This window comes from Hemiscyllium ocellatum, chromosome 33 (genome assembly GCF_020745735.1).
Source record: "Hemiscyllium ocellatum isolate sHemOce1 chromosome 33, sHemOce1.pat.X.cur, whole genome shotgun sequence".
NCBI lineage: Eukaryota > Metazoa > Chordata > Chondrichthyes > Orectolobiformes > Hemiscylliidae > Hemiscyllium > Hemiscyllium ocellatum.
In genome coordinates, this window is record NC_083433.1 from 8,000,163 (window position 1) to 8,013,374 (window position 13,212).

At 41.5% G+C, this 13,212-nt stretch overlaps 1 protein-coding gene across 1 annotated transcript in view; it reads left to right on the plus strand.

Annotated features, from left to right (window-relative positions):
* LOC132831243 (protein phosphatase 1 regulatory subunit 12C-like) overlaps positions 1-13,212 on the plus strand; it is a 79,130-nt gene that overhangs the window by 45,619 nt on the left and 20,299 nt on the right. The window contains exons 11-15 of the mRNA XM_060849255.1: positions 3,646-3,743; positions 6,122-6,205; positions 8,105-8,195; positions 9,764-9,904; positions 11,978-12,083. Coding sequence (XP_060705238.1) covers positions 3,646-3,743; positions 6,122-6,205; positions 8,105-8,195; positions 9,764-9,904; positions 11,978-12,083 — 520 coding nt within the window. The remainder of the gene's footprint in view (positions 1-3,645; positions 3,744-6,121; positions 6,206-8,104; positions 8,196-9,763; positions 9,905-11,977; positions 12,084-13,212) is intronic.

A 13,212-nucleotide genomic window follows, 5' to 3' on the forward strand; every position in this document is an offset into this window, starting at 1 on the left:
TCTTTATACTAAGGATACTTAGAAAGTGGAACTTGAGCTTTCTGAAATTTTATTTAGACACTATGCTTCCATACTTTTCAGATTCCTTGGTCTCATGTTCTGGAATTCCCTATACAAGCCTCTCTGCCTTCCATCTGCCTCCTCTTTAAAATTCTCCTTGGAACCTACTACTTAGACCAAACATTTGGACCTTTTGTCCTGACCTCTTGTATGATTCAGGATCAGAATTTTTATTTTTATTGGCTATTTTAAGGACCTGGGTCATTTTGCTGTTAAAGACGCTTTGTGGTTGGTAGGGAGGGTTTTAGGTTTTTGGATAATTGGAGCTCTTTCTGGGGGAGGTGGGACCTCTACAAGCAGGTTGGTCTTCATCTAAACCAGAGGGGTACCGATATCTTAGGTGGGAAATTTGCTAAAGCTATTAAGGTGGATTTAAACTAATACAGCAGGGGGATGGGAACCAAAATTGTAGGACAGGTACAGAAGAGGATGACAGTAGGGAGTCCCAAATCAGGTATCTGACACTGGCAAGTGAGAACCTGGTTTGAAGTGTGTGTACTTCAATGCGAGGAGCATCTGAAATAAAGTGGGTGAACTGGCAGCATGGGTTGGTACCGGAGACTTCGATGGTGTGGCCATTACGGAGACATGGATAGAGCAGGGGCAGGAATGGCTGTTGCAGGTTCCAGGATTCAGATATTTAAGTAAAAACAGAGAAGATGGTAAAAGAGGTGTGGCATTGTTGATCAGGGACAATATTACAGCTGTAGAAAGAATGTTTGGGGACTCGTTAGCTGAGGTTAGAAACAGGAAAGGAGAAGTCACCGTGCTGGGAGTTTTCTATAGGCATCCGAATAGTCCCAGAGATGTAGAGGAAAGGATAGGAGTGAGAGAGGCAGGATAGTTGTCATGGGGGACTTCAACTATCCAAATATTGACTGGGATCACTACAGCTGAAAATGTGTTGCTGGAAAAGCGCAGCAGGTCAGGCAGCATCCAAGGAACAGGAAATTCGACGTTTCGGGCATAAGCCCTTCTTCAGGGATCACTACAGTACGAGTACTATAGATGGGTCGGGTTTTTGTCCAGTGTGTGCAGAAGGGCTTCCTGACGGTATGTAGACAGGCCTAGAAGGGGCAAAGCCACTTTAGATTTAGTACTGGGTAACAAGCCTGGCCAGGTGTTAGATTTGGAAGTAAGTGAGCACTTTGGAGACAGCGATCACAATTCTGTGAGGTTTACTTTAGTGATGGAAAGGGATAGGTGTACTCTACCAAGCAAGAGTTACAGTTGGGGGAAGGGAAATTACAATGCAATTAGGAAAGATTTAGGAAGTGTAGAATGGGGAAGGAAACTGCAGGGGATGAGCACATTAAAAATATGGAGCTCATTCAAGGAAAAGCTCCTGTGTGTCCTAGATCAGTATGTACCTGTAAGGCAGGGAGGAAGATATAGAACGTGTGAGCCATGGCTTACTAAGGAAGTGGAATCCCTCATCAAGAAGAAGAAGGCGGCTTATGTTAGAACAAAATGTGAAAACTCAGGGCGCTTGGGGGTTACAAGGAAGTCAGGAAAGACCTAAAGAGAGCTCAGATGAGCCAGGGGGGGCATGAGAAGTTTTTGGTGGATAGGATCTGAGTTAACCCTTAGGCTTTCCATAGGTCTGTCAGGAATAAAAGAATGATAAGAGTTAAATTAGGGCCAATCAAGGATAATAGTGGGAAGTTGTGTATGGAGTCAGAGGAGATAGGGGAAGCAATAAATAAATATTTTTCGACAGTGTTCACTATAGAAAATGAAAATGTTGGTGAGGAAGATACAGAGATACTTACTTTCTTCTGGACTAGAAGAGATTGAGGTTCACGAGGAAGAGGTATTAGAAATATGGCAGAGTGTGAAAATAGACAAGTCCCCTGGGCTGGATGGGACCTATCCTAGGATCCTCTGGGAAGCAAGGGAGGAGATTGCCGAGCCTTTGGCATTGATCTTCAAATCATCATTGTCTACAGGAATAGTGCCTGAGGACTGGAGGATAGAAAATGTGGTTCTCTTGTTCAAAAAGGGTAGTAGAGACAACCCTGGTAATTACAGACCAGTGAGTCTCACTTCAGTTGTTGGTAAAGTGCTGGAAAAGGTTATAAGAGAGAGGATTTATAATCATCTAGAAAAGAATAATCTGATCAGGGACCGTGAGCACGGTTTTGTGAAGGGTAGGTCGTGCCTAACGAATCTTATTGACTTTTTTGACAAAGTGACCAAACAGGTAGATGAGAGTAAACTGGTTGTGGTGTATATGGATTTCAGCAAGGTGTTCGATAAGGTTCCCCACAGTAGACTATTATACAAAATGCGGAGGAATGGGATTGTGGGAGACATAGCAGTTTGGGTCAGTAATTGGCTTGCTGAAAGAAAAGAGGGTTGTAGTTGATGGAACATGTTCATCTTGGTGTCCAGTTACTAGAGGCAAACCACAAGGGTCGGTCCACTGCTGTTCGTCATTTTTATAAATGACCTGGATAAGGGTTTAGAAGGGTGGGTTAGTAAATTTGCGGACGACACTATGGTCGGTGGAGTTGTGGATAGTGACGAAAGATGTAGTAGGTTGCAGAGAGACATAGGATGCAGAGCTGGACTGAGAGGTGGCAAATAGTTTAATATGGACAAGTGTGAGGTGATACACTTTGGCCAGAGTAATTGGAATGCAAAATACTGGGCAAATGGTAGGATTCTTGGGAGTACAGATGAGCAGAGAGATCTCTGTGTCCATGTACACAGATCCTTGAAAGTTGTCACCCAGATTGACGGGTTGTTAAGAAGGCAAACAGTGTGTTGGTTTATTAATAGAGGGATTGAGTTCCAGAACCAGGAAGTTATGCTGCAGCTGTACAAAGCTCTGGTGCGGCCACACTTGGAGTATTGTGTACAGTTCCAGTCACCACATTATAAGAAGGATGTGGAAGCTTTGGAAAGGGTGCAGAGGAGATTTACTAGAATGTTCTCGTTAGAGAGAAGAAGGTTGAGAGGTGATTTAATAGAGACATACAAGATAATCAGAGGGTTAGATAGGGTGGACAGGGAGAGCCTTTTTCCCAAGTATGGGGACAGCAAACACGAGGGGACACAACTTTAAAGTGAGGGGAGATAGGTATAAGACAGATGTCAGAGGTAGTTTCTTTACTCGGAGAATAGTAAGGGTATGGAATGCTTTGCCTGCATCGGTAGTAGATTCGCCAAGTCTAAGTGTATTTAAGTCGTCATTGGACAGGCAAATGGACGTACATGGAATAGTGTAGGTGGGATGGGCTTCAGATTAGTATGACAGGGCGGCGCAACATCGAGGGCCGAAGGGACTCTACTGCACTGTAATGTTCTATGTTCAACTATGGTTCCCCTGGCATTGCTTGTATCTAGAGTTCCGCTGTGATTCCACTGGTAATCTTTTTCCATCATTTTAAAGTCAGTGCTCTGATGCGCCATCTAAGGAAATGCCATCTGTGACCCACCCAGGTTGTTGTGACTTGCTTCTGGATCCTTGAGAAACTACATTTGTAAAAAAAGACTGGCTCCTTCTTAACTTAGAATAGATTGCATTGGAGAAAGTTTGTGTGACTACTGAAATGCAACATTCTTCTTCCAATCTTGCAGGACAAAGGAATACAGGAGACCCGCCTGGCCAGAGTGCCTCCCACTCCAATTGGAAGGATGCTCAGCGTGCCTGAGACTTCAGCTGAGCATGCAATAAGGTTAGAATTGGGCAAATAATCTTTACGTTGGATCAGTTACCTGGAGAAAAGTCCCTCTTATGTAGTTCTGAGCATGCAGTAATGAAAGGTCGTCATGTTGATGTAAAATTAATTTAATTTAAAATTGGCAAAAGAAATGTGTGATAGAAGTAGTTCTTTTTTTTTTGTTTCATGTTGTAATTGATGAAAATCTGGAATCCATTGCCTGAATAAGTGTGGAAGACGGTTCAATTGAAGCATTCTGAAAGTAATTTTTCAAATAAAAATCTATGCAGGATTATAAGGAGAAGATAGGATGGTGATGGCATAAAGTGAATTGCTTGTGCAGCGAGCCAGTGGGCACATCATAAGCTAAATAACCTCATCCTGCATTGTAACACTTGGGTGATTCAGTAAATTCTTCTGTTGTATAGTCCTTGCCAAATACTGGAGAAGAAGTGACCTAATGGGGTAGTAATCCAAAGCATCAAGCTAATGTCCTCGTGATTGTGTGGGTTTGAATCCTGCCATGACAAGTGGTGAAATTTGTATCTAACAAGAATCTGGAATTTGAAAAGCTGGCCTAATGGTCACTGTGTCGCCACTGTTGATTTGAACCAGAAAACTTTTAACTACACTGATGTCTTTTGGGAGAGAAAATCTACCTCCTGTTCTGACCTTTCCCAGACTCTATATCAATAGCAATGTGATTGTACAAAGGGCAGTTAAGAGTCAGTTAGGGAGGGGCTGGCCTAGCCAGTGATACCAACATCCCATAAATAAATTTCTTTTGCTAAAATGGGATTCTAATCCATGCCCCAGAGTATTACCCCAAGTTTCTGGATTATTAATCGAATGATGTTACCACAATGCCACTATATTCCCAGTTTAATACTGTGAGCAGTTTTTGGAGCCACACTTTTTTTTAGGAAGGATGTGAATACATTTTGAGGAAGTACAGAAGAGGTTTTAGAGAATGGGTCCAGAGATAAGCCTTCCTTTATTTATGAGGAAGGATTGGAGGAGTTAGGACTGTTCCTTGGAAAGAAGAAAGTTAAGATGTTTGGTAGAAGTTTCCAAAGTTATGTAAGGGTGTGGACATAGTGAATGGGGGAAACTGTTCCCACTCATCAGTGGATCAAGGTCCAGAGTTTGAAAGTGTTTAGTATAAGAAAAAAATTATTCTCACTCACCATTAGGATCTAGAATGCATTGCCTGGAAGTATGGTGGAGGCAGGTTTGATTTGAAGCCTTCAAGAGGTATTAGATGTTTCACTAATCAGTGTGGAGGGCTGGTGTGGTGGAGGGGGAGGCAGGAGAAGAAGATTGGCCCTCAGTTGAAATGCTTAGAGAGATTGTTCTGACTCGATGGGCTGAATGCAGAAGGAGGCAGCCATAACAATTCTGTGAATTATGTTTGAAAGACAGTAGCATTTCCCTGTAAGTCACAATTAATTAAAAGCAAATTTCAGTTGGATCCCAAAATGAGTTGGAATATGTTTATGAAGTTCTTTCCATTTTTGATCTGAAAAGGAAATGGCACAAACCTCTTGAAATGATCTTGTCATTTAGTGTTAACATACAAAACCTAATGGTAACTTTTTTAATGCTAGCTATTCCCTCTAACATAAGGTTATGGAAATTTTGAGTATGCTTGTGCTAGTTTACTACAATCTTTAGAAACCACTGCAATGAATGAATCAGTGTGTGCATACGTTGTAAATTAGATCAGTGCTCCTGTACCATTCCACTCTTTAAGCAAATGGTGTTTTGGGATTTAAGCAAATTTTCCCTACCTTGCATGTGTACTAGTAGATTTCCTTCAAATTGAATTTAGCTTCACAACCAACCGTTTATAATGTGATTTGTACTTTTAGATCTTTAAGTTGAATCCTGTATTGTTTACACTGCCATATCCATGTCTCTCCCTCAGTAAGTCAGGGAGAGCTAAAAGGAGGAAGATGTTTTCCAGAGTTCTGGTGAAGCTGAGAGTAACTGAATTTTCCTTAAGGCTATTGTATAAAATTAGTATCTGTGTGCATCCTGAGAAAGAAATGGGAAATAGGCAGCAGAGGCTTCACAGCATGTCTTTGTTTGTAACTGAAAGTTGAAAAGATCTGTTCTGTGACCATGATTTGGAGATGCCGGTGTTGGACTGGGGTATACAAAGTTAAGAATCTCACAACACCAGGTTATAGTCCAACAGGTTTAATTGGAAGCACTTTAGCTTTCGGAGCAACGCTCCTTCATCACTATCACCTGATGAAGGAGCGTTACTCCAAAAGCTAGTGTACTTCCAATTAAATGTTGGACTATAACTTGGTGTTGTGTGATTCTTAACTTTGTTCTGTGACCGCTTTTATTTATTTTTTAAACTGAATTGTTTTGTTTATTTCAAGCGCTGCCTACCAGCAGGTTAGAGATACCAGCTCCCAAATGCCAAAGGATGTTCCGGGCACCACTGATTTTAAAGAGAGGCGTCGGTAAGTTAGCTTTTGACATTTGAATTACCAGGGGCAAAAACAGTAGATGTATGATGGAAATCTGAAAGATTAAAAATAAAGTGATCAGTTTTTCTTTGCCGGATACAAGCAGGTAAAGTCTCAAGGTTTTGGGATTAGGTGAGGGTCAGAACTGATGTAAAGAATACATACAATTGTGGTTTAAGGCAAAAGGAGGTGATAATAGGGGTATACAAATGTTTTATTCCAAGCAAGATCAGTTTTTCACCGTGCAGGAAGAGGACATTCTGCGCATGTCCATGCCAATCATTGAGCACTCATCTGCTGTATTGCCATTTTCCAGCACTTAGCCTATAGCCTTGTATGCTAGGCATTTCAAATGTTCATCCAAAAAGTTCTTAAATGTTATACTCGTTCCTATGCCTCTACCACCCTTTCAAATACCCACCCATCCTCCTACCTCTTGCCTTAAAACACTGACCTCAGTAATGAGGGGACAAGTTTCTTGATATCTACTTCATCTATGCCCCTCATTACTTTGCATTTCTCAATAAGGTCTCCCTCAGCCTTGTCTGCTTTAAGACAAATAAACCTAGCCTACCTAGAATGTCTTCATAGCTGAAACACTCCAGCTCAGACAACACCTTGGTGAATCTCCTCTGAACAGTTTCTAGGGCAGTCACATCCTTCGAGGAGAAAGTGAGGTCTGCAGATGCTGGAGATCAGAGCTGAAAATGTGTTGCTGGAAAAGCTGGAAGAAGGGCTTATGCCCGAAACGTCGAATCTCCTGTTCCTTGGATGCTGCCTGACCTGCTGCACTTTTCCAGCAACACGCATTTTCGGCTCATTCACACCCTTCCTCTAGTGTAGGGGCCAGAATTGTACATGGTACTCCAACTGTAGTCTAACTAACACTGTATATGGGCCTGTCATATCCTCCTTTCGAATTCAGTACCTCGAGTAATAAAGTGCTTTCCGAACAGTCTTATCCATGTATCCAGTTGCTTTGAAGCATCTGTGGGTATGCGCACACAGGTCCTTTTGATCCCCTGCACATCTTAGAATCCGAGGAAGATGCTGAGGAGTGGTCCAATTAAGATGTACAAAATAGTGAGGGGCTTTCATGGAGTAACAGGGAAGACCAATAGTTTATGTACTCCAAACAATGCGCTTAGTGTTGTAAAGACCATGATTCTGGATAAACTCCATTCAACCATGGAACGATCTGTGCGGAATTGGCATGACAAAATGTTTTATGAAATGTATTACAGCTACAAATTCAGGTACACCTGCACCCTGAATCACCCATGTTTGATCGATTTTTAAAAATGTGGATTAATTAACGTATCCTGAGAAGCTAGATGATCATGTTATTACTAAATAATGTGGGCGGCATGGTGGCACAGTGGTTAGCACTGCTGCCTCACAGCGCATGAGACCCGGGTTCAATTCCCGACTCAGGCGACTGACTGTATGGAGTTCGCACGTTCTCCCCGTGTCTGCATGGGTTTCCTCCGGGTGCTCCGGTTTCCTCCCACAGTCCAAAGATGTGCGGGTCAGGTGAATTGGCCATGCTAAATTGCCCGTAGTGTTAGGTAAGGGGTAAATGTATGGGTGGGTTGCACTTCGGCGGGTCGGTGTGGACTTGTTGGGCCGAAGGGCCTGTTTCCACACTAAGTAATCTAATCTAATCTAAATTTTCTGTGTGCAAGCTATCTGTAATGAAGGTCCATTCCTAAACTGATGGCAGTTTAATACATTGTCCATTTTCCCAAAGCTAGAAAGGTTACTGTCAGAACACGTTTGCAAGTTATGCAGTTCTGCTTGCATACCAATTGGTGTGAAAAGCTATCTGATTGGATTGTGTGGCCGTTTTCGAAATATAGCAATTCATTTTAAACTTGCTTCCCATTTCTACAGGTTATATCTTACCCCAGTGCGTGATGAGGAGTCAGAATCCCAAAGAAAGGCACGGTCACGGCATGCTCGACAGTCCAGACGATCAACACAGGTCAGTGCTAACTTGTAACCAAAACTAACACTACCTGCTTTAATATGACTTCAAATGTGACTTTGTTTACCTTAGCAATATGCTAACTACCATATTTAGTATAAGGGTAGTAATATCTGCCAATAGCTAACTTTTTTTGGACTGCTCAAAAGTCAATACTTTTATTCCAAACCAATTCTCGTCTGAATGCAGGATTAATTAGTCTATAGTTTTTATTTTTAAAAAAGAAATCAATTGGAAATCTGAAATCATACAGGGACCACACAGGGGTTCACACAACATCTGGAAAACAGTTGGTTTTGGTACAAACCTATTCCAGACCAAATTAATGACAAGTTGAGGAAATTGATTATAGATTGTTCGATGTGCTTTTACAATTTAGCCACTTGTTTGTTCCATTTTTGAGTTTTAAATCATATTCATACAGCACAGAAACAGACCTTTCGGTCCAACCAGTCCATGCCGACCATAATCCTAAAATAAACTAGTCCCACCTGCCTGTGCTTGGCTCATAACCCTGCAAACATTTTTTATTCACGTGCTTATGTAAGTGTATTTTAAACGTAACTATACTTGTACCCACCACTTCCTCTGGCTGTTCATTCCATGTGTGAACCATTGTGTATGGAAAAAAGAATTGACCTCATGACTTAAATCTTTCTCCCCTCCCCTTTAAAAAAAAATATATATATGCCCCTGGTCTTGAAGTTCCCCACCCCAGGGAAAATACACCTGCCATTCACCTTATCTATATCCCTCATGATTTTATAAACCTCTACAAGATCACCCCTCGGCCTCCTACGCTCCAGTGAAAAAGGTCGCGGCCTCTCCTTATAACTCAAACCCTCCATTCCCAGCAACATCCTGATAAATCTCTTCTGAATCTTTTCCAGCTTAATAATATCCTGTAACATGACAACTAGAACTAGACACAATACTCCAGAACAGGCCCCACCAAAATCTTGTACAACCTCAACATAACTTCCCAACTCTTGTACTCAGTGGTCTGGGCAGTGAAGGCAATCATGCTAAATACCTTAACCACACTTGTGACACAAACTTCAACGAATTATGTACCTGAACCCCCAAGGTCTCTCTGTTCTACATCACTGTCCAAGGTCCTACGTTTTAATAGTATTACTCCTGCCCTTGTATTGTATTGTATTGTATTTTGATAAAACAAACCCTGCCATATATCCAAATTCAACTCTATTTTCCACTCTTCAGCCTGTTGACCTAATTCATCAGCTCTCTTTTGTAGTCTTGGGTAACCACCTTCCCTATCCATATTCCAACAACCTTTGGTGTCATGTATGAACTTACTAACCATGTTCTCATATTAAACATTTTATATAAATGTTAGAGAAGTGAACCCAGTACCAATCGTGCTGTGATTGAGAGTTCCCCTGATTAATTGACACTGTGTTTAAGTACTCTGGTATTAATGTTTCGTTTGACATTGGTGGAATTCACTTGGTACCTTTTTATTAATTTTGTTTCCTACCAGAATGTACTTCAAGAAAGAAATGGTTTTATTTTTTTTAATTGTACTTTTTATTTGTTCATAGGGTGTAACACTCACAGATCTAAAAGAAGCAGAAAAGACCATAGGGGGTGCCACAGAGACAAAAAGCCAGGATCAGCTGGAGAAGAGAGAGGAAAAAGAGAGTGACAGCAGAAAAGGAAGGAGTTTAGTTGCTGAGGACAAGGTGAGTGCGCACAGATAACCAACATTATTGGAGTTTTAGAGACAATAATTTTCAAATTGACAGATATATTAGGTACTACCATGGAAAGCATTACATTGGTGTTTTTAAAAGTGGGTTGCTGCTTCCTTTTGTTCATCACATGTATTCGAAAAATTTTGTCAGCAGCCTTACTTTAAGTGTGTCCTTTGCCTCTCATTAGTCTTCTTACCTGTTTCTATTCCCCTTTTTTATAATGGATACCTGCTTGTTATATCTTTCTGGGTTGACGAGTTGGCCAGGACTAAAGACAAGGTGAAAGTGATTGCGATGGCATTACCTCCCATTGCAGGAGCATTGAATGGCAACTCACTGCCAGATGTGAAGGTGCTGCTCTTCTAACAAGGTTATGTTGTCCTTGTTTTTTTTCAGGTGGGTGTGTAAACAGAGACTGTGGGAATCTAGGTTAGAAGGGTTTTAGGACCTATTTGATTATAGCTAACAGATATTGCCTCAGAAAAAGGCTTTCAAGTTTTAAAAAGAAACTTGTACAATGAAAGGGGAATGGCTAGTTCTCCAGCTTAGCATTTCTCTGGTTTGGTTTTTTAGCAGCCTGGCTCTTCACTGAAAGCAGTCAGTCGTGAAGCTGCTGGACCCAAAGAAGCAGGTCCTTGCTGATCTTTTCTCTCTCTGATATCCTATAAGAGCCTGCTTTTTGCCAAGAGATGTTTATAGGATTTGTTGCAAGCATTTGGAACAGCATTAAGTTGGGATAATCTATTGGGTTTTTGGATAGGCTAAGTTATTCTGTTCTTTTTTTTGTTTTGTTTCATTCGGTAATTTGCAAATAAGTTGTTTTGTTTAAAACTGAGTGGTTGGGCATCTCTCCTGGAATCAAGTAGGTAAAAGTGAGGACTGCAGATGCTGGAAACCAGAGTCTCTAGATTAGTGTTGCTGGAAAATCACAGCAAGTCGGGCAGCATCTGAGGAGCAGGAAAATCGATGTTTCAGGCAAAAGCCTACCTTGAAGAGTGTGTGTGCGCGCGCGCACACATGCTCTCTCGCTCTCTCTGCCATACAGATACTTGTTGATTTTATTGGCATGGTAATTTTTGCCTGACCTCTCACTTTGAGTGTGCTATGAGTGATCCAGCCCGTTTTCCATCTGATCTCACTTCCAGCTCTTTCTGCATGGCAATTAAGTACAAATGTAAGGGTTGTAAATTTTCCACTTTTGGTTAAAATTTTGTTTGTTCTTTGAGTTCATTATACTGAAGATGCTTCACTTCTTCTGTGCTTTTGTTAGTTTCAAATGTCAATAAGATTTTGGTTTTGTCTTTTGGTGCAGTTGCATCATTTGGAGATCTCCATTGTTAGTTAAGTGTGGGGAAATGTTGAACAGATGCAACAGGAAACTGAAGTTGATCAGGCTCTCATGGTTCCTGGCTGATGTCATAGTGTCCCTGAATTCAAGTTGCTCTAGTTCCACTTTGAATGATGTATCTTCTTGACACTACATTCCTCCCAAAAGCTGTGGGAAACTATCCGTAGGATCATAGAAAAATTATGATGTGGAAAGAGGCCCTTCAGCTCATTGTGTCTGCACTAGCTGAATATTCTATTCACACATTCTCATCGTCTGGCCGGCATGGTGGCTCAGTGGTTAGCACTACTGTCTCTCAGCGCCAGGGACTCGCCTCTGTCAACTGTCTGTCTGTGTGGAGTTTGCACGCTTTCCCAGTGTCTGCGTGGGTTTCCTCCCACCGTCCATGTTGGGAGAATTGGCCATGCTAAATTGCCCGTAGTGTTAGGTACATTAGTCAGGGGTGAATATAGGAGAATGGGTCTGGGTGGGTTGCTCTTCGGAGGGTCGGTGTGGACTTGTTGGACCGAAGGGCCTGTTTCCACACTGTAGGGAATCTAATCTAATCCCAACTTGCCTGCTTCTGGCCCATTGAATGTACGGCTTCAACCTCCTCCATATCAATGGTGTGCTAACCTTGCCTCACTCAATGACATGCTCAGCCCCAGAGAGGGTATTTATTTTATTTTCCATCCCCTCGAATCAAACCAGCAATCATTTCTCTGCTTCTACAGGAAGTGGGTAGTCGACTGAGACCCTCCACCACTGAAGGTGTATCGCTTACATCCACATTCTCCAGATATTCTGTCGCTTCAGCTTCGGTTATAGATTCATACAAAGGTAACATAAAATTATTATATTAGCAAAAAAATCTTTAAAGCTTAATTTCGCTAAATGCATCTTTACATTGGTCATAGCTTTTGTACCTGAAGGTGATTATTGGCTTGATAATTTATATAACACTATAAGAACATCTACCCCTGGGTTTGTTCACAGTTCAAGTAAAAGTGTAAAAAATACTTTGGGGAGGTAGCACATGAAACTGACTGACCGATTTGGTTATTGTGATGAATCTCTCGAGATTCCACTCTCTCTCACTCCTTCCTTCTCAACTCTTTACCTTTCTTTGGCTGGAGAACTTAGGATCAATCTTATGTCCAGCAGTGCTTTGTAATTAATAAATCTATGTTCTTGATTGACTTGCAATGTTTAAAAACTCAAGGTGGTCAGATAGGTCTTAACAACAGGTTTAGTGTCCTCTTCAGCCATGTCAGAATTCTCTCCGTATTAGACTTGGAGTCTCTGCCTAAATGTCTGTAGTGAAGGGCTGTTTTGGCACAGTGGTGGTGTCCTGACCTCTGGTCCTGGAGGCCCAGGTTCAAGTCCCACCTCCTGCAGAGGTGGGTAATAACCTCTCTGACCAGGTTGATTTCGAAAATATCTAAAAGTCTGTAGTTGGGCTTTAACCTACAACTGCCTGAAATATCCAAGTGTACTACCAGCACGAGCCATACATGAGGGAAGTGTTTGCATGCAGACTTCACCGAGGTAATCTTAATGATACTGCTTTAATGAGGAGGTTAAAAATCGCAACACCAGGTTATAACCTAACACGTTTATTGGGAAGTACAAGCTTTTGGAGCATTGCTCCTTTGTCAGGTAGTTAGTGAGGCAGGATTATAGGACATAGAATTAATAGTAAAATAGTAATCAAAGTGTCAAACAACTGATGTATCAGTTGCGTCTTTTACTATAAATTGTGTCCCACTAGCTATCTGGTGAAGGACAGCGCTCTGAAAGCTTGTACTTCCAAATAAACCTGTTGGACTGTAACCTGGTGTTGTGATTTTTAACTTTGTCTACCCCAGTCCAACACCGTCAGCTTCATATATCTTAATTAGAAGAAAAAGCATAGACAAATAAATAACATCAGAGCTAATTGAGACAAGCCTCTTGTTCAAGAGAATTC